General features: G+C 37.4%; 1 protein-coding gene across 2 annotated transcripts in view; it reads left to right on the top strand.

Annotated features, from left to right (window-relative positions):
- The window catches only part of LOC140950274 (uncharacterized), a 67,776-nt gene that overhangs the window by 23,146 nt on the left and 22,779 nt on the right, over positions 1-21,851 (top strand). Inside the window, exons 5-10 of one of the 2 annotated variants that reach the window (XM_073399491.1) lie at positions 1,722-2,006; positions 14,187-14,498; positions 16,718-17,005; positions 17,906-17,935; positions 18,203-18,322; positions 18,604-18,622. In XM_073399491.1, coding sequence (XP_073255592.1) covers positions 1,722-2,006; positions 14,187-14,498; positions 16,718-17,005; positions 17,906-17,935; positions 18,203-18,322; positions 18,604-18,622 — 1,054 coding nt within the window. Of the gene's footprint in view, positions 1-1,721; positions 2,007-14,186; positions 14,499-16,717; positions 17,008-17,905; positions 17,936-18,202; positions 18,323-18,603; positions 18,623-21,851 lie in introns of both variants that reach the window. The other variant, XM_073399492.1, reaches the window with a different exon arrangement.

Raw genomic sequence — 21,851 nt, 5'->3', positions numbered from 1 at the left:
TGAATTTAAAAACACTTACTGTTTATACTGATTATTGTAACCCGAGTTATTTTTAACAGGCTGATGGCCATGTAAAATCAATCCTTGCACATTTCCAAGTTCTTAGCTGAATGATTTTGAAAGCGTTGGTCTTGAAAAAAGTTTGAATTTGACAAAGGTAGTAGTCTGTTTCAGCCAATCAGTTGAATTAACTAAAAACGCGCGCGCTGTCAAAATTCGTTGTTTTAGTTATGTTCGTTGTTTTATTTTTTTTTTAGTTATGTTTTTTTTTTATGATATTTGTTGGCCTTTGAAAAATTTACTCGTGCATATGTATTCCAAATTCCACTCGCAATCATGTGATTGCCTATACTTATTATGATGCCTAGACGCATAGGTGGTTATCCACGTGTATATTGGTATTTTTAACATTTCGTCTGTTGGTTACACGAAGAAACACAAATAAATATAGAAGATGGGGCTTAATTAATTTCGAACTGATTTATTTTGGCAATGCCCTACTGTCACGTTGTCTTTTGTGTCCTTGTTTAAAGTGGGTAGACCTTAGGCTAATAAAGGCCGTTTTTATGCTAGAGACGTTAAAGTCGTCTAGACGCATTTAACGTCTGAGTCGTTAAAGTCGTCTAGTGTAAAAACGGGACGCACAAAAGTAGACGACCTCATTTAAAAAAGTAGATTTTTCCGAAAAAAGGACTAGGCTCTACTCTGGGAAGACACTGGACACGAGTTAAAGCGGCGCCAAAAATGAACTTCAATCCCGCGAAATGCGAACAAATTGTCCAAACTCTAACATAGCGGCGGCGTTACAACTTTAAAAGTCTATTTCTCGCCGTCGCCAAGAAAGGCATGACTAAGAAATACAGATCTTTGTAACAAATTCAGTTCGGTCGTCTGCGAGAACAGATGCAAACTCCTTAAGTTCATCCTCATTCCACTTTCTTCCACTAGACTCCTTCATACTCTTCTTGGCCGCCATGTTGTTTTGTACTCGTCCCAGTCGTCTCTGGACGAGTCGAGCATAAATGCGTCCTAGTTTACGTCCCGTCTTTATACCAGACGACTTTAACGTCTGAGACGTTAAAGTCGTCTGTTAAGTGCGTCGTTCGGACGCACTTAACAGAAGACGCTAAAGTCGTCATACGTTAAAGTCGTCTGCCTTATTTACCGTTTTTATACTAGACGTTAAAGTCGTCTTAAGACGACTTTAACGTCTCTAGCATAAAGACGGCCAAATTTACCGTTTAGTTCTGCCTCGAAATCTGTCTTTTAAAATAGTTTCCGGGTGAGGCATTTAACTTCTGCGATTAATAATAAAAGTCAAAATCCGAGCTTTAGCCAGTCAACGGCATCATCATCACAGTTTTATTTTTTCCATTAATGTGAGGATAAGGTGTGTATCAAGCTTGCTATAAATCGTCTAACGGAATATTTGTAGTTGGTTCGTAGTGCTTTCCATCTTTTATCGATTTATTCTACTTGTCCATCCTACTCCTGTTGGTTATGTCATGTGTGGTTCTTTCTTTTTCTGTATTTTCGTCTTGTAGCCTTTCTATATAACCGTCAGGTGACAAGACAAGATGGAACTGGGAGCTATAGTAATATTCTTTAGCGTTTAATTTTAAAATTTGGGTTCCTGCCCTAAAAGTTACCGAAACGGGTCCCTGATTCGCATCAGTCTATCATGCATGCATTTCTACGGACCTATTTTTGTGTTCCTTCAGAGGCACCAGGCTCACCGACCGTCACAGTGAAGATTGAAGCAACGTCAATAACAGTTAGGTGGACAAAACCAGCTGATGATGGAGGAAGTCCTATTACAGCATACAGAGTTTTAATACTGCGGGGCAACACGGAGATAGAAAATGAGAATATTACGGATACGTCCGTCAAGCATCAAGATATTGGAGGTCTAAACAAAAGCACAAACTACGCTATTAAGTTGTTTGCCAGAAATTACGTGTTTGAGGGAAAAGCAACTGAAAGGAAAATTCAGACCAAGTATGAAGGTATGAAAATCTGTACTAAGAATGCATAAGAACTGTATTGAGTCAGTTGATTTATTTATAATTATATTCATTTATTTTTATTAATACAAGTGACAAGCTCAAAGCAGCGTATTTTTTTTTTGACGATAAATCCGTCAGCCAAGAAACTAAATATTGCACTTTATGCGAATCCAGGGTCCGCATGCAATCATAGCCCCTTGTCACGCAGGAATTTATTTATTTATCTATTTATTTACCAGATTTTCTGGACACAGGCCTGCCCAGAGGGAATGTGCACGAACAGGACTCAGGTCCCATGCGAGGTGCCATCCCTGCCCAATCCCACAACCCTTAAAGGTTGGCCACACCTCCGGGGTCTACGACCCCTACTCTTTTCGAATAGGGATGTAGGTTCTTTTACGTCCCACAAGAACAAATAAGTGAAAGTGCTCTGAGACCGGACCTACGGTTGTTCGTCCTTAATTCTCCGAGAAGACTAGAAGTCTAACCATTTGCAGATGTCATTACAAAGGCAGCACTTTTTTCTTAGTTATTTAAAGACCCTGAGCGTTGGTCCGGCCGGGGTTTGAACTCGCGACCTCCCGCTCGGCAGACTGGCGCTCTCCCAACTGAGCTAACCAGGCGGCGGAATGTTGTTATATCGACATGTTTTTTGCTGTTCACACCCTAGTAGTAATTTATATAAAGTGAGTTTCTTTAAATCTGGAATGAAACAAAAACGTGTCAGAAAAATAAAACTAGTTGCTAAGAAGATACGTAGCTTTGTGAAGTATATATGAAAATCATATATGTGCACTGCGAGGTGAAGAGTTACATCGTAGCCGGTCACCCTTAGGGCTTTCGGACAACCCGTTTACCATACATATATCATTTAGAACGGAAAGGACTGAAGGCAACTTAAGATGCTTAATTTCTTGTGAAATAAAGACTTAAATCCCTGCGCAGCGCAGTTACTTAATGTAAATTTGAAAATTGTAAAATCGGCGCCGTTACAAGAGTTTAATCCGACGTTTCGGCAATACTACCCTCCAGGGTACAAACTATACACAATTAAAAAGTTCGTGCTTAATTTCTTGCTCTGCCATTGGTTATCCTCGTTTTCAGATCTGCGCGCGCCGTCGTCACTGCTGTTGCGTTTTTATTTCTAAATCTGTCTAATGTCACTTTTAGGGTAGTCCAAAAAGCTTTGCCGCAGAGATTACTACAAGTGTTTTCGCTACGGTGTAGCCCTTGCACGGCAAAGAAAGCCTTAAGTAATGGAAAAAAGTATATTGACCAAGGTTTAAGAAGTCACAGTCACGTGGATGTTGTAATCAGTTGGTCAGGTGGTGGACGATGACGTGACTAGTTTTCGTGACAGGTGCGCGAATGATCACGTGCCCATTGTTATAACCAGTTAGTTGGTTAATGACATGTTACATCCTTAATGACGTTAGCATGACGTCAATGCAGTTAAGGCCGAATGTTATTCCACTTAAGTTTTTATTAAGATGCTATTACATATAGGCCCTCTACATACGCAACACAAACATACCTGCCATTCTATTTTGCCTTCATTAGACTTCTCTCTACTCCACCATGCTTGTTGAGATGGAAGTTGTTTATTTATTTAATTATGGTTACAATACTAAGATAAGACTATGATAAAATATACATTTGAACAAAATTACAAGAACGAGAGAAACGGTGGCGCTCTTAAAACACTAAGAAGAACATAGCTGAGGCTGTATAAACACTGCTAGTGCCAGTCCTGTACGGGTGTGAAACATAGAAAATGAACAAGGGGACGACAGAGCAGTAGATGTGTTTCATGACAAATGTCTACGAAGAGTCCAAAGGGTATATTGGAGGAAATGTGCGAAGATGATTACTCAGATGCCGAAGAAGAACTTGAGGCGAATCTTGACACTGATTAACATCTAAAGTTGATAGATGATAGCTGCTTGTACTAACACCTTGTGTTAAAAATTGTTTAGGAACCTTGAAAACACAAATACATGATTTTTCTATGTCCATTAAATTTCGCGAGATCAAAGTTCGCGGTCGTTATTTTTCGCGGGTCTTTAAGTTCGCGAATTTTTTAAAATCGCGAAAATCGCGAATTTAAGAACCCGCGAAAATTAAGGAGAATAAGGTAATCCGCCGATTTGCAAGGCTTCATCTGAGGAGAATGGAACTGGCCAAGATCCAGAACCCCAGGAAAGGGGACTTTAGGGCCGGTGTTAAAATCCACAAAAATTTCCGAAGAGCAAGAATTTCCGCAGTATTATTTTCCCCGACAATTTTAGATGCATTTTACGGCTTTAAGAAGGTTTGGTTTTTTCATTGCTCTCCTCCACACAGTTTCCAATCAGAAAAACATAGATTAACTTGGGTTGGAAAGTGTGAAAAATTCAGTGTTCTTATACAACTTTTCAGCTTAACTCAAGCCCATAGGGGGTACTCCGGATTTCAGTTGACAGGGGTGATTGAATGGGGGCAAAAATCAAAACCCAAAAAAATCCCTGGACCAAAAATTTATCCCCCAAAAAAATCCCATGCCGAATTTCCGAGCCATAACAAGAATTTCCAGAAAGCATAAAATGATATAACAAGAAAAATAGAAACATTGGTTTTGAATGCCCAAAAAGATCCCGAAATCGAAAATTTCAAACCCCCCAAAATCCTTCGATTATCCCTGTCACTTGAAATCCGGAGTACCCCCCGCCCCCTCCCCAACTTTTCCGCTCCTGGGAACTCAAGCTAAAAAAGAAAAAAAATTGTTAAATCTACGAGTTACTGTGAACGTAAACAACAATGATGGTAGTCTCAAACGTGATTTTTATACTGTAAAAGTGTGGAAAATACAAATTACTGGGGGGGGGGGGGACACTTGTACAAAGTGCTTTACCAATGCTGGAAAATCCTCCTGTCTGTTTATTACTGCGCTTTTTTCATAAACACGCGAAGAACCAACTGACATTTGCGTTTTCCGCTGCCGTCAATCATCTTAACGGACCTCTTAGGAAACAGAACTTTGCTTAAACGGGTTCAAAAGGTCAAGGTTTGTGATCTGTGATTGGTGGATTTCGATCCGTTTTGTGTGTTTCTTTGTTTCAAGGTTCATTGCTTGTGATCGTATATAATTATGATTGACGGCAGCGAAAAACGCAATTGTGAAGGCGGCTTTTGAATTTTAGAATTAGCGTGACTGTGAAAAGCGCAGTACATTAAATACCTCACAAAACGGCTAAATGGGTAGTAGTGGCATACGCTTTTTAAAATAAGCTCCTACCCGCACCAAATCAACTGTATTTTAAAACTGTCTGTGAAGTAGTTTAAAGCTATTTAAACGATTTAAAAACTATTTTTACCACAATTTGAGGTATTTTTATTATATTTCACGAGTAAAACCAAAATAGCGTTAGAAGCTTGAATTGTATTTAACACCTATTTGAATAATATTTATAACATTTTCCCAGGATTTCCTTGTATTTGAAACATATTTGCTATCAAAACTACATTTTAAATACAGTATTTAAACTATATTTTCGGAAAGAGAGTACTGGCGAGTTGCTAAAATTTTTTTAAATACCGTATTTAAATTGCATTTTGGAAAGAAGAACCTAAAATCAAAGATTTAAAAAGCAGTTTTTACAAGTAAAGTTCAAAATCAGGTTTTAATTAGGATGTTTAAAGACTATTTTGAATATACTTCCTCGTCTACGACCTTAAACAGCTCATAAACTAGTTAAAACATGTTTCAAAAGGTTCAAGAGGCAGTTCAAATCAAATTGTGATTTGAAATGACGAATACCTTGAAATCTCTCCAAACAGGATTAAACTAGCTGTTTTCAGGGGCACCCAACGACAATTTTCGGAAATTTATCTGTTCAGAAGACGATTTGAGATCTAGAATTTTAGGAACATTTGTTGTAAAATTTCTTGCTTGCCTGCCTCTCCTAGGATTTTCGAACATCTAAAAAATGGTAAAATTGCCCATTTTCAACGGATTTTTACCCTAAAATGGTCACCTAGAACTTCAGGAGCCTTTTTTCTGGCTGAAATTTTCGAACAGGTAAGTTTTGATCCCTATAATTGTTGGATAACTAGACTTTCAGCTAGGAAATCCGAACAGATGAAAAATTTATAGGGGATAAAAATATGCCCATATCCACCGTTTAAATACTAAAACACGTTTAACATTGCTTATTTTAGATTAATCTGTTATAGGACCGTCTAGGCATCCGCGTTATGAAAAGGACAGTTGGATATGTGGGCTTTTGAAGAGCGCTGTTAATTAATTTATTACCAGGAGCCATTTTGACTTTTGTTTGTATGTGTTTGGTTACTGGTCGTTTTGATACAAAGCAATTTCGATACACCAGGCGATTCATCTCGTTCAGAAACAAATTGATTCAGTCGAGGAGTACAAGCAATATATTTCGCGACATTTGTTTTTCTTGTTCACGCGCAATAACTATACATCAAGTAATCGCAATATTTTTGCAGTTTCACTGCTTAAGTTCGTATCGAAACGACTCTTTTCCTTTACAGTTAATTGATTAGATTACATTCTTGCTCTCACGCCAAATGTGTCACGTTAATCAAGTTTTGTGTCCGTCCTCTTTCGCTCACACATAGCAATATTAACCACAAAACCAATATAGGAAGTTTAAGATACGGAGACTACGGACTACGAACTACGGCTGGACGAGCGTTGTCCTTTGTTTGTAGCACTGGGTTGAGTCGTGCAAATATATAGAGCGTTAAGACTGCACTACAGACAGTAGACTATGAGAGAAGAGGCGGAGAGGGAAACAACATGCAAAGATTTTCTTGTTGTCATCACAGGTCACAAAAATGAAGTCAGTTTTGCGTGTGATCTTATCTTTAGAACAATGAACAAATTTTTCCATACTTGAAAGAAGCAATTACGTCGGGTGAAATTGGTGAACAAAGTTTTGGTTACACAGGTTTTATTTTTTTCGCCCATGAATACTTATATCAAATATCTGAGCAGAAATTAGACACAACTTACATATTTCGCTTCCCTCTCACTTAAAGCAGGTGAATTGAAAACTTTTTTAGGAAAAGACGAGATTTTTGAATTACCGAGACGGCAAAATGCGAGCAAAACGTTCTCCGTAGTCGCGACTACGCGAGAAAAATGAACAGTCACGTGGTTTTTATCATGCGCAATAACATGTTTAACCGTAGTCGTAGTCCTAGTCGCCGTATCTTAAACTCCCTAATGAATGCTCAGCCTTGGGCCTTGCAAGCTTCATGATGATTTTAGTGGAATCAAATATTATTGTGTTAGGTCTTGCGAGAATGAATGTAAGTATAGTTGGCAAGTAAAATTCAATGATGAAATTATATATTATAGACATTTAACTTATTATATTATTATTATTAACTTATTATATTATTATTATTATATATAGTTGGCAAGTAAAATTCAATGATGAAATTATATATTATAGACATTTAACTTATTATATTGACTCAGTTAAGCCTAAAATGATTATTTTTGTGCTTGGAAAATCCTAAAAAGTTTATAGTTCCAGGGATTGACTTTTAGTAAACATGTAAACAATCAGGACCTTACACATACATTGCACACATGTACAGCTGGCTCAATTAAGGTTGCTTTGGGCATTGGGAATTGAGAAACAGTAAGCTATCGTTTGGTGGTCACTCAGGGAAATCACTGCATTGTTTGGTATGCCCAAATGCCCAATAGCCAACCTTTACTTAATCAGCTATATACAGTGTGGCTTCCGGAGAAGCGACGACCACAAGCAATAAATGACATCCAGTATTTTCATTGATTACATTTTAAAACAAAATCTTCTTATAATCTCTAGTCCATACAAAAACGTATGCAGTGACTTTGTTAACCACTGCATCCTGCATTCCCGATGCATAAAAATCCCCAAAGATGCAAAATAACAATATTCATGGCATGCATTCCAATGGACACAAAGATCCATAAAAAATCTGAACATGTGCATTTGTAGAAATATCCCGTTTGTGTATTTCGTAGCAGTTATTATGGCTGTCGTTAAAGATGCATATTTCTTTTAGCCTTTAGAAGGACTTTATTTTAATTTTAGTGTACTGCAGTAATATGTGCAGAGTTTTCGAGTCTGTCAAGCTAATAAGTCAGATTAACTGTCTGGTTACAGAAAGGCCCAAGCATTTTTGATTACGGACTTGTAATTTTTTTTTTTTTATTTTGAACTCATTGTTTCTGGACTGGGACTCGATATTTTTCACAAGATGAGTCGCAGGCCTCACCATAACTATTTGTTACCAAAATCACTGAATATAATTATATTCACGTCTTCAACTTTTCCATTGAAAAGCAATAAAACCCAAGCATTTTGTTTCACCATTCTTGTACTTAACTCTTTGAAAATATAGTATCCAAGTAATTTCCTTTTCTGACAATCCCAAAGAACTGTTGTTTATTTGAGCTACGCAGATATCCCTGCCAGTTTCTATGTATAGCCTGTGCTACGCTGTATCTAGCTTCAATTTTGTTTGCCTTGTTCATATTCCTTATGCACTAAAGAACATCAATTTATCAAGACATAAAAAATCGTTTTCTTAGGACCTACATCTGTATGAGAGTGAATCCTCACTTTTTTCTCTAAATTCAAACAATTTTATACAGACACCCATTGACTAATAGTTATTAGGGAAATGCTAGTAATAATAACTTAAGGAATAAAAAAGCCTTTTTTCAGTCAACAGATTCAGTCACAACTAAGCTTCGTTAATCTTACTAATACGGTTTCTTTTTTATCAACTGTTTGCTGTAATAAGACCCACTGTGTACATGTGCTTTTTTCAAATTGAAAAAATAATACTATTACTTAATTGAGACAGCATTTCAATGTTCACAGATTAATTGTTTAACGATGCTATTATAGTGTCCTGTTTTATTTAGACTCTAGCAGTAGCCTTTTAATTTTTTTTTATGGTCCCCTCAGTGTCTGTATCAACTGAGTTTCACTGTTTGATTAAAAGTAATATATGTTAAACGTTCATGCAGACTTCTTGTGAAAATAGGACAGTGTCATGGAAATTAACAACAAAAACAGACTGTGTTGTACAAGAACTCAGATGCTGTCAATACAGTGTAGATTATATTTTTTATACCCTAACCCTCATTCCTGAATTAATGGTGGAGGAAAATTGCCTGTCCCAGCAACAGTACAACTTTTGTTGGATAAGGCAGCTAGAAGGCATGTTATTATATTTCGCTTAGTTTTGTCAATTACATGTACAGTACTTGTTATTATGAGACTTGGCCTTAGAGAAGAAATTACTTCTAAGCAATATTAAATAAAGCTTCATGTAGAACATGTCTTTCCAGCATTCTTATTGATTTCAGTTATACCACTGAAGTCTATTCTAGGTTTTTGATAATTCGGCCCATCTGTCTCCAGATCTGTAGCTGTTGTTTCATTGAATGATCCTCAGTGTGCAAAGAAAGTAGTGTCCGATAGCCCAGGGCTAGTGGATTTTGCCATCGGACCAGTGATTTTTGTCCTTAACTTACCTGATGGGCAAGTGCTGTTTTTTGGGAAAATTCAAATTACAGAAGGATTGTAATCAATCCTGCTAATCAAAAAGGGTTTTGGGGCTAGTTGAAATGACTTGTGGGCTAGTACATGCTAGCTACAGCTCGCCCGAATGACAGGTTGTAAAACTGACTTTCTTTGCACTCTGGATCCTTTAGTGTTTTAGCCAGTTATTACTGTACCAACAACTTGTGACCTTTGTTTTGTACAAATGAATTTGGCTAATGTAGTTGTATTATAGTAGGAAAGAAGAAAATAAACTATATTTTCCTTTAGAAAATTTTATTAAACCTTGGGGATTTGATTAGACAATTTTAGAATACACTTTTCTAGTAGTGTTTTAAATTTTAACAAACACATATGTGGATATGGTGAGTTTTAAAGAAAATTCTCAAGACATACCTGTATGTTGTTTAGACAACTTCAGATATAAGTGATTTCTTTTACAAAGGGTTTTTCAGCTAGCCTTTAAGGGTGTTTTTGAATATTTGCTTTTATTTTCAAGTTTTGTTACAAGGAAAATGCTTAAATTTTTATTTAATGCTCTTAATCCAAAACCCCTTAGATAAAAGCAAGTAAACTAGACCAGAATTATTGTGGGGAAAAGGGGTAAGGGATGAAGTACTCCAAATATGGACAGCAGGTCACTTTTCTCTACATATTGGTGTAACAGTCCGAAATCTACATGGGGAGAGGTGATAATCCTCTCTAGGGGGTGACAATCCCCCAGGATTGTAATAGAGGATAATCCTCTGTAGGGGGTGACAATCCCCCAGGTTAGTGAGAGGTGATAATCCTTTCTAGGGGGTGATAATCCCCCAGGATAGTGAGAGGTGATAATCCTCTCTAGGGGTTGATAATCCCCCAAGGTTGTGAGTGGAGGTGATAATCCCCCTTGGGTACTGGTTAGGTGGAGAGACCTCTCTAGATGTCTAATTCCCCGGTTGAAGGAGTAACAAGAGTCTATGGGGCAAAGTGTGACCTGTATGGGAGCACTTCATCCCGAACCCAAGTTTATTAATTGCCAACAACTCTCAATACAGATATCACTAATTTAAGTTAGAAATGCGTGTCTGCTGCCCGTCAGGAAAAACCCTTAATTATTTTGAGGGAAACCTGAACCCTCCCGAAAGCAGAGCCAGACACTTAACATGAACCTCGAGGGAGAGAGGCTAGACGAAAATATAATAATACAAGTTGTAAGTAAATGACAATTAAACTTTTATCAACTTAATAATCAAAATAAGGCCGAAAGTAACCAAGTGCACAAGCATGTTGGGATGCCTTGTAGAATGATTCCCCTCAGCAGAAACCTCACCTCTTTTCTGCCATATCTTCTTGATAATTGCCAATTGATTCAAAGTGTAAACAACAAAGATCAGTAGTTCTTATGACTGCAAAAAGTACAAGGAGCGTCTTAAATTTGAAGCAAGAGAAAAGACCTCATATATAAAACCTTAGGAAAACCAGCAAAGAGAATCAAGCAGTGATAAGGGAGGGTGGGATGGGATTTTGTTCCACGAAGAGAAGGATATGAAGTGCTATTTTGCTGAGCTAGGCGCGAAAACATAGGCATCAACTGTCCAAGTGATAGCTGCCATCTAATTGGCTGAGCGAAACAATTAGTGTGACAGGGGTCACATGCAAGAAGTAACCCCTGAAAGGAAGTGAGCTGGTTCCATTATTACTGGTAAAGGCGGGTTTATGGTTATCACATTAACTTTAATTTATCCTGTTGTATAAATGTGCTTTTATTTGTAATTAAAAACAGGTTAAAACACTTTTAAAAACAGATTAAACCATCATTAAAAGTAGGATAAAACACCGTTAAGAACAAGTTAAAACACCATTAATAATAGGTTAAAACACCATTTAAAGCAGGTTAAAACACCTTTAAAAACAGATTAAAACGCTATTAAAAACAGGTTAAAACACTTTTAAAAACAGGTTAAAACACTTTTAAAAACAGGTTAAAACACCATTAACAACGGGTTAAAACACCTTTAAAAACAGGCTAAAACACCATTAAAAGCAGGTTAAAACACCTATAAGAACAGGTTAAAACACCATTAAAAGCAGGTTAAAACACCTTTAAAAACAGGCGAAAACACCATTGAAAACAGGGTTAGACAACATTTAAAGGCAGGTTAAAACACTATTCAAACAGGTTAAAACACCATTTAAAGCAGGTTAAAACACCTTTAAAAACAGGTTAAAACACCATTTAAAATAGGTCAAAAACCTTTAAAAACAGATTAAAACATTCAGAACAAGCTAAAACACTATTAAAAACAGGGTTAGACCACATTTGAAGGCAGGTTAGAACAACGTTAAAAACAGGTTAAAACACCATTAAAACAGGTGAAAACACCATTAAAAACGGATTTAAAGGCAGGTTAAAACACTATTCAAACAGGTTAAAACACCATTTAAAGCAGGTTAAAACACCTTTAAAAACAGGTTAAAACACCATTTAAAATAGGTCAAAAACCTTTAAAAACAGATTAAAACATTCAGAACAAGCTAAAACACTATTAAAAACAGGGTTAGACCACATTTGAAGGCAGGTTAGAACAACGTTAAAAACAGGTTAAAACACCATTAAAACAGGTGAAAACACCATTAAAAACGGATTAAAACACCATTAAAAATAGAATTTGATACCTGTTTAATTAAAACAGTTTTAAAAATATATCAAAAATATGTTAAAAATAGTGTTTGGTTTGGTACGGGCTAGGCTTATATATCCTGAATATATAGATCGTATGCGATTAAAATAGAGATAACCACGGTGTATGGCTTGATTCTACTCCCGCCATTGTCCTTCACAGAGTATTCTCAGTTGGAAAATTTTAGATTTGGCGCAAATGTTGGCATGTGATTGTGGAAGTAGAACTTTTTTTCATTATGAACTTCTTAAACTTTTTTCGGTGAAAGTCGAAAAGCTGGAAAACTACTGTTTGAGACTCAAATGACAGCAATGAAACTGGGATGGGATTCGCACTCTCGCGGGATTTATTTAATTTATTTCGGTTTTTCGTAGCCGCAGCCGAGTTCCGGTTAGGTTTCGGTCGATGTTAAACAGGATTTCGTGACGTGTTGACAATAAATAACATCGACCGAAACCAGCGTTCCTTGGGAAGACCATAAGCCACGTCGTTCAATGCAGTACAGCTGAGTCTATCATAGATTTAACCTTTTTTTAGTGATATGAACTGGAAATGACAATATTGACCGTTTTATAACTCAAACTAACTCAAATATAACGTCCTCGCTGCGATCGATCAAGTGAGCGGAAGTCGACGTAAACATTTCAGTCATTTTGTAAGACGCCGCTGACATAGCGATGACTTGTCTGGTTTAGGTCGATTTCCGAGTAAACAGGTGAAACAGGGTAAATGAGCAAATGAGACATGATCGGACATATACTAATACGGGACAAAAACAGCGACTGCAACACAGCAATGTCCTGGGCACCAGAAGGAAACAGAAGAAGAGGAAGACCAAAGACCACCTGGAGGCGCACGGTTGAAAAAGAAAGAAAGAAAGAAAGCAGGATAGGAATTATGGGACGAAGTGCGATCCATAGCAGCTAACCGAAAAAAGTGGAAAGACTCTGTGAATAATAGTCAATAGTCACAAAGAGGATAGGTTCTTTGAGGTGCCACAAATTGACCTCACAAAAAGCAGTAAGGCTAGTTGAAGAGGCTTTCAAGGTCTCCAGGCGGCCGAGCGAGCGACAAAATCGTGACAAGTCTTTTTGAGGAAAAAAAAAAGTCCTTCGCGTGTGTGCATAATCGGGACAGTGTCCCTTAAAGATATACTTAAAAATTCCAGTGCTTTGCCATGTCTGACACAGTAGTGTTTTTTTTAACCTCACTGTATTCACGTAGGATTCTTTGGCGTATTCGAATCGTTTTCACCCGTCCACAAGAAAACACCAAAACAATGGAAATACGATGTATGGCATCATCGTTTTCAAAAAACCTCCGTTTCGCCCGTTCACACGAAAACGATAAGCTGGCGTCTTCAAAAACTCCACTCTGGGGACCGTTTTTTATTTCCCGGAAATACCGTTTACTTGTGAGCTGAAAGCTAAACCGTGAAAAGAAATCCGTCCCTTTTCAAAAATACCCGGTTACGTGTGGACTAGGCCATAAAGTGAGCTTATGAAGCTTGTGCTCTGTCTAGTATAAGCAACATTTGTGACCAGACCTCTTGTTGTACCTCAACAGGAAACTCACCTTATTCTTATCCTTCGCCCTGCATTGATCTGTATTACCTGAAATTGTCCGCAAATAATAGTTTAGTTTAATAGTCGAATTTTTTTTGGCTCACAAAAAAACGTTTTTTATATAAAGCCACGCCTGCATTCTCCACGTTCATTTTCATCTAAATAACCGAGGCGGGTATACAAATTTGGGTTTGTTAATTTCGGATTACATAGCCTTCGTTATAATTTGTCACAAAGCATGTCTTCATTGAAAACGAGGAAACCTTTTAAGGAGGACTCGAAGTAACTGCAGCTTAATTCTGCTAGGCTATCAATACAACTGAAAGTAAACTAGTTTTTTTTAAGCTTTGTACCATTCATCTTTTAACCCAGGAGTCCCAGCAGCAGCGGAGATCACAGATTTACCGGTTGAAACAAAAGATGTTAAAATCACTTTAAAGTGGAAAGAAGCTGAAAACAATGGAGCCCCGATAACCCAGTACACTGTGTACCGAAGAACTGTCCGTGAGGATGGCACATCACTGAATTGGAGTAAAATAAAGGAAATTACAGATATTACAGACCGTAACGTTGTTGTTAACTTGGAAAAAGGCAAAGAATATGAATTTGTAGTTTCTGCTACAAACCGTTTTGGAGAAGGAGGGAAAGAAGAGAGAAAAATCAGGAAAATAAAGGTGTTGGGAGGTAGGTGTATTGTATATTTTCCTTTTCTTAAAATTTCCACTATAAAAGTAGACATAATGTATGGCATTGGACTCCATCCAATGGTCGTATGATACGTAGCATCTGTTTGTTGATAAGTGTCTTTACTTCACCTTCGCCCAGTGTGACCCTATGTACACCCAAAACAAAGGAGAAAGCGTGTATTAGTTATAATCCACGGTGACTGATGAATTATCTCGCGATGTTATGGGCTATTTTGGGTCACGTGGTACGGAATCGGGCGGGTGTTAAGCAATACGCCCCATCTGTGTAGATATTTGCTCTACGATTTTTCAGTGGCAAGAATATGACAAAGTCAACAAATTGCAGTCTCCTTTCAGTTTTTATCTTCTTTAATAATTTAGAATGAAAGCAGTAAAAACAAACTTATTTTGTTTAATCCAGTTTCACTAAAATACAGAGAAATCAATAAAATAAGCTACGAATCGAAGATGAACAAAATTTCAAATTGAGCTTTATATTTACGCATTTGAACAGAAACCTGAATACAGTTTTTTACGCAGTCATAGCTTTCAGCCATGGAAAAGAATACTTCAAGTGTTCACTAATATAAGCCTTTTTTGTTACATTCATCATGGAGAAAAGAGATAAAAAAGCGTAGCGGGACATGAAAACGAGTAATTGATCGAGTCGTACAGTGCGCAACCAACTAGAGAATCAGTTTGAGTCATCTCCAATTATCAGGTGATTCCGGTCAGCTCAACCTGTTCTTACAGTTGGGCCTCATAACTAGTTCTTCTTCCTTTCTTTCTATGACTTCCTCAGCTTCCACCATCCACAGCAACGTACAAATCCAGGTTTTGACAGCAGCTCACTAATGTAAATCCTTCAACTGCTCCAGGTTTTTCAGTTTCTGTGTTTCATACTTTCAAGAACTTTTCTAGTCCTTGCAGCAGCAATTAGTGATATGGTTGGATTCTCTTTACTTATCCATTAGAAACGCTGTTTTTCGAGTTTTGATCTTTGGGGCGTTTCAAGAGTGCATTTGGCATGACAGCCAGTCAAGCCCTGGTCCAATCACAGTTTCAACAAAGAAAAAAGAATCAACCAATCAATGTGCTTGTTTGCGTCATTCGCAATATAGTAAAATTAGAATTATAATGATAAAAATTAAAAAAAAAAATAGATGAAAAATTCCGTGTTAAAAATAAAACAATTTTGAAGCATATAAGATTAAGAAGGATTGTATGCTAGTCTAAAAAAGTAAGTCGTTAATTTTGATTTAAAAACAGCCAGAGTTGCACTTTGTGGTATTTCATGAGTGAGGTTGTTCCAAAGGAGAAGGTCCCGCGTGTGCGAAGGCGCGATCACCAAATGCCTTGTGGTTAGCTCTAGGAACAGCAAGAAGGATATGTTCGTTTGAACGCAGCAGCATTCAGTACCTTTTAAAGAAGATCAGATTGGTTTCTAAAGGCGACATAAAAAAAAAAAGAATCAGTGCAGTAGTCCCATTATCGTATATCGGATGATAATGCCCTTGGCTAAGAGATTGTCCTCAAAATTTTACATTTGCCCGAGGAGCGAATGTTTATCTCTCGGCCGTAGGCTTTGTCCTCCAATATACTAGCCACCGGGAAAAGTTTATTTACTGGATAATACACGCCTTTGCCTTTAACCTACCCTTTCCGAGCTACTTCCGCTGCCTCCATCCATTGATGAGGCTTGGCTTGTTCCAGAAAAAAAAAAACAACAACAACGACAAAAAAAAAAAAAAAAGAAAACCTGCTTTGCTACATACCGGTACTTACATGTTTGTCGATCATTAGTCTTAACATTTAAATCTAAGGATTTTATTGTGTCGTGTTCTAAGTGAGTCTGTTTATTGCTTTCGAGACGACTTTATTACCCGATAATGTTGTGTGAAATGAATGTCCAATGAAAATTATTCCCAAAAGAGTACGAAAGCACACTAATCTTTGATCGAAGTGAAGGACTAAACAATACATTGAGACAGTATTAAGCGTTTATCATGATAGCGTAGCCAGAGTAGTAGGGAGAGCCAAATACGGGTAGATATGATTTTCACAACTGGCAATGCATTATCAAAGTCTTAATTGTACCGTTTTTCAATTTTTAACATCAGCTATGCGCAAAAGTCGTACTCCAGTTATTTAAGGAAGAAAGAGTAAAAACTTTGAAAGGAAAATTAACAGCTCTGTGGCATTTTTTTCGTGCGTAAGGTGTCCCGTCAGCAGTGGCCTTCACATACGAATTAAAAGCTGATGAAATAACCTTGAAGTGGGAGGAACCAAACAACAACGGAGCAGAAATCACAATGTATACCGTGTACTATGGAACCCAAAGTGATGAGCAATGGAAGGAGACTGAAAAGATAACTGATGTCTCAGTACGTAAATATGTTGTGAAAGTCGAAATGGGCCAGAAGTATAAAGTACTGGTAACAGCAAGCAACAAGTATGGAGAGAATTCAAAGGAAGGCAAGATGCAACGTGTTGACGTACCGGAAGGTGGGTTAAGCTCAAGTTTAACTGAAAGAGTGTATCTCAGGGAAATACATAGTAGATCACTATACACAGCAGATCGTTCAGTGATGTTCACTAGACACCTTTTTAGCTTGTAGGTTTTGTTTTCACATTTCAGACCACAAGATGTTTCCCCAGATAATTCTTTCTTTTAAATGTTAAACGGTAATCCTTACAGATATTATAGCCGTTTTCGCACTAGAGACGGAACTTCTCTAGTGTAAAAACGGATGAAAAAAAAAAAAAAAAACAGTTCCCTACAGTGGCAAAAGCCACTGACAAAAAACTCTACAGGTTTCAACTGAGCTTCGTACCCGTATCGCAGTCATTGGCCGTATTCACACTAGAGACAGATGTTCCGTCTGAGACGGGTTTTTAAGATGGATTAACCGTCTCATACGGATCATCCGTCTCTAGTGTGAAAACGGCCATTGTGTGCTACTCAATTTAAATCAATGCAGGGAAAAATTAATTGTAGATAAAACGCTATAAAAGTTAGTAGTCAGTAACTCCAACTTTGGGACAATGCTACCTTCATTGATCAATATTGAACCATTCATGAATGTGAATCGTTCATGCTTTGTAGGTCAGGCACTGAGTATCAAGATAGGATTATTAAATACGACAAGAATCATTAAATAAGTAACTTAGGAAATAATAGCAAGACTGGCCGACCGGTGGAGAATGTCAAAAGGAGTTATAAATAATTTGTTAGCGCTCAAAAAGCAACCCTCGCGGCATTGAATCTTGCCTTCTGAGAATTAATTTTTGACTACCGTTACAAGAACTTTCAGTTAAAAATAACCAAATGAACAGGTTTAACTGTAAATCATTCCCATGTAACACGTTAGAATCATATGATAGTATTCTTAAATATTTTCTCAGGTTCCTCCAAACCAACAGGAGGCCAAACAGGTGAGTTGCTGTTACTCATAAAGGCGGAAAGAGCACCATGGTTAAACTGCACTTGTTCTCACCAGCATCAGTGCATACCTCTTTTGCTTCAGTGAAGTTAGAAACGCTTGAAGGGTAACAAATGCAATATAATAAAATACAGACGGTTCAGAGGCCATTAGATACTATATCTTCTGTATCCTCTCTTCTACTTGTAGCATTAGGGTAGTGTATTTGTGTCTGTCGCTGCGCTATTGCTTCCAACTAACAGAAAACTTTTCGTTTTAGGTTCCTCGTGTGATAATCAAAAGGAAATTCTTCATGCTGTTTATATCACCATCATCTGTCTTTTATTAATAAGCAATCTTATTCTGATATTCGTCGTCTGCCGAATGCGCACCCGTTCAGGTAGGTGGGTTTTTTGTCTTAAACGCATTTGTCTTGTTTCTAATTATTTATTGAATTCGCCACGGTGACTCAACATGCTGACAGTAGATGATACAAGAAAAAGACAATCTAGATGTAGTAGACGTCAATGCGTAAGTAAAAAGCCCTGAAAGGCTTGGTAAATGCTGCGAGGACTAAAGATACTCACATCTTGTATTTTGTATTGAGCTCCAGAGATATATCAATAACTAGTTGTCAAAGTGTTTACAAACTGAACTAGTCTGAACATATTTTTGTTTCAGAAAAGTCACGGGAGAGAAAGTAAGTAACTTTCCTTATTATTATCATTATAGTATACTCCGATTCATCGCCCCGGCGAAAATATAGAGAGATGACGTATGCAGTTTTTCGGCAAAAAACTTGTTTAGGAAGAAGTTAGCTGTATCACAGTCACTAACGCTACCATTTGCACCAAACCACGTGACTTACTGATGTTTTACCTTACCGTGGGATGTAGGGTTGTACTTTATGTTTCCGGAATGGTAGGAATCCAAAATAAAAGTTGAGTCTTACGTCTATTATAAATGTTTTATGTTTTTGCTCGTAGCTTACTTAGAAATTTTGACAAATTTACCCAACTCTTAGATTCTTCGCAGCATGAGTTTTCAGCTATAGGTATCTCAGAAACGTGGCTAAATGATATTAACGAAGATTATGTAAACAATACTGGCTAGGATTGGTGGAGGCGCAGGCCTTTATTGACGCGACACTTTCAACTTTAACATTATGTCTGATTTGTGTTCGTCAAACTTCTCTTTATTTGACTCTGTTTTTGTTGAAATCGAAAATCCGCATGGAAAAAACTTTATTATCGGTAGAGTTTATCGTCCTCCTTCTGCTAATTTGCATGAATTCCTGGAATCTTTTCACCAGTTGCTTCATTGGTTAACCAGGAACAATAAAATGTGTTACATAATGGGTGATTTCAATTTAGACCTTCTTAACACTGATGTGCATTCAGCTACGAACGAGTTTATTAATGCGTTATTTTTTCATTTTCTTTACCCGCCAATTTCGAGACCAACTCAACTTACTTCGTACAGCGCCACCCTGATTGATAACATTTTTACTAAAAATATTTTTGCCTCGTGTGACAATGGACGCATTATTAATGATCAGTCCGACCATTTACCAATCTTCACGGTCTGTTACCCCGATGCTCATTCTTCAACAATTAAGCCTAAGGAGAGTGTTGCCATTCGCAACTTCTCTAGTCAGAATATTAATGCATTTAACAACCCCTGTGTGCATTCGATTGGAATTCTCTAATTTATGGTGATGCTAACGCCGCTTACAATGGGTTCCTACAAAAATATACTGAATTTTATAACAAGAGTTTTCCGATAAAGTTTTGTCAAGGGAAAAACCTAAAAACTCTGCATAATCCGTTGTTTACAACTGGAATCTTGAAATCAATTAAAACAAAGTCTAGGCTGTATAAATTGTTCTTAAGGAAACCAAGTCATGAGCGAGAATCCAACTATAGGTCATTCAGAAATAAGCTAACTTGTCTTGTTCGTATCGCCAGGAAGAATTATTATGACAACAAATTGGATAAGGCTAGATCAAACTTGAAGCAAACATGAAAAATTCTTAATGAAGTGATCAACGGGCGTGTCGCTAAATCGCTGTATCCTGCAAGCTTATAATTCATCAGTCTTTCCAAAATATTACGCAGCCTCTTGTAACCATTATAAACACTTCGTTGTCTACTGGTGTGTTTCCTGAATCTCTCAAAATAGCCAAAGTGATTCCAGTTTTTAAGGCAGATGAACCAACACTTTTTAGTAATTACAGGCCAATATCAATTCTTCCAGCCTTTTCTAAACTCTTTGAAAAAGTCATATACAACCGACTGATTAATTTCTTAAATTTGCATAATATTTTATACTCGAAACAATTTGGATTCCGTAATAATCATTCGACTGCATTAGCGTTAATTGACTTGATCAGCAACATATCTTCAGCTATCGACAGAAATGAAACAACTTTAGGCATCGTCTTAGATCTTTATAAAGCCTCATTTACACAGCCGAAAACTTTTGGCACCGCTCGGATGAAAAAAGTACGCGTGCCAAAAAAATTGGTTCGGCACGGATAGATTTAGTCGTGTAAACGACTTTGGCCCATCCGTGCCGGACCAAAATTTCACCCGTGCTCGGACCATGTCGAGAGGTAGTCCGAGCACGGATAAAACTGGTACGCGATCCTGAAAATCTAGCCCAGCTCGGATAAAGTGTGCAGTGTAAACGATTAGCCGTGCCGAGCTAACTTTTCTCTGATGAGCCTTCGTGCCTTTGGTCAGCACCAGTGTGGGAGAGCATGTTCAGATGAGCTTTTTCGTTGGTTCAATATAAACCAAAAGTTCAATAAACACGACAGCAGTTCAATGACCACACGTTAGTTCATTGATGAGCGTGGACAACATGCAGCTGCGGGGGAAATAGCCACAAATACGTTAGAATTTTTTAATATAAATGTGTAGCATTAACTAAGTGGTAAATACTTTTTCGTTAGTTCAGTGTGTTCAATAACCACACAATAATTAAATAACCGCACCAGTATTCAATGACCACCCATTTGTTCCTTGTGCGTAGACTACATGCGGCTGTGGGAATTCTAATGAACTTTTCGTCCGCCATGTTTTTACAGAGGAAGCAGCATGCGCACTAGGCAAGAATCGAGTACGCTGGCCGAGATGTTGAGCCTTTTACCCGTACCAAATCATAATTTCACATCGTTTAGCACGGTAGAAAAAAGAACGTGTAAATGAGTAATCAGTACAATTTTTTTGGTACGCGTACCACTTTCATCCAAGCCGCGCCAAAAATTTTCTGCCGTGTAAATGGGGCTTAAGGCGTTTGATTCTATTAATCATGAAATATTGTGTCAAAAACTGCAACACTATGGTATTCAAGATACGGCTACTCATTTTTGTAGAACAAATATAAAGCAATTCAGTATCCTTTACCAAGGACCTTAAATCTGGAATTCGTTGCCTGTTTCACTAATTAGCTCTCCTTCTATATCCGTTTTTTTTTTTTAAATTAAAGAATTATCTCACTGATAGCCGATCTGTCGTTTAATTTTCTGATCTTGCTCACTCTGCACTCAGCCATGAATTTAGTTCACTAGGTAGTTGAAGGAAGCCTATTAATATAAGCTTCAAGCTTCGTTAGGCTTCCTTGTCACATTAATGTTATAATTTAATTAACACCCTTTGTTCATGTTGTGTAAGGTTTTGTAAGTGACTAAATAAATAAATAAATTATAAAAAAATAATAAAAATAACTTTACCATTCCCTTCGTCACCAGTATCGGGGTGTTTAAGTCCAATCTCAGCAAAGATTGTCTACAATAAGGGTAATATCGTAGGCAATTAAAGGTTATGTGACTTACAGGCACACTGGACGAAAAAACGGATTTACCTCTATAGCAAATTTGGACCAAATCATCTGCAAATGCCACATTTGCTTAATTTTGCTCAATT

The sequence above is a fragment of the Porites lutea genome, chromosome 10, assembly GCF_958299795.1.
Source record: "Porites lutea chromosome 10, jaPorLute2.1, whole genome shotgun sequence".
NCBI classification, from domain to species: domain Eukaryota; kingdom Metazoa; phylum Cnidaria; class Anthozoa; order Scleractinia; family Poritidae; genus Porites; species Porites lutea.
This window is presented reverse-complemented; position numbering and strand designations above follow the sequence as displayed.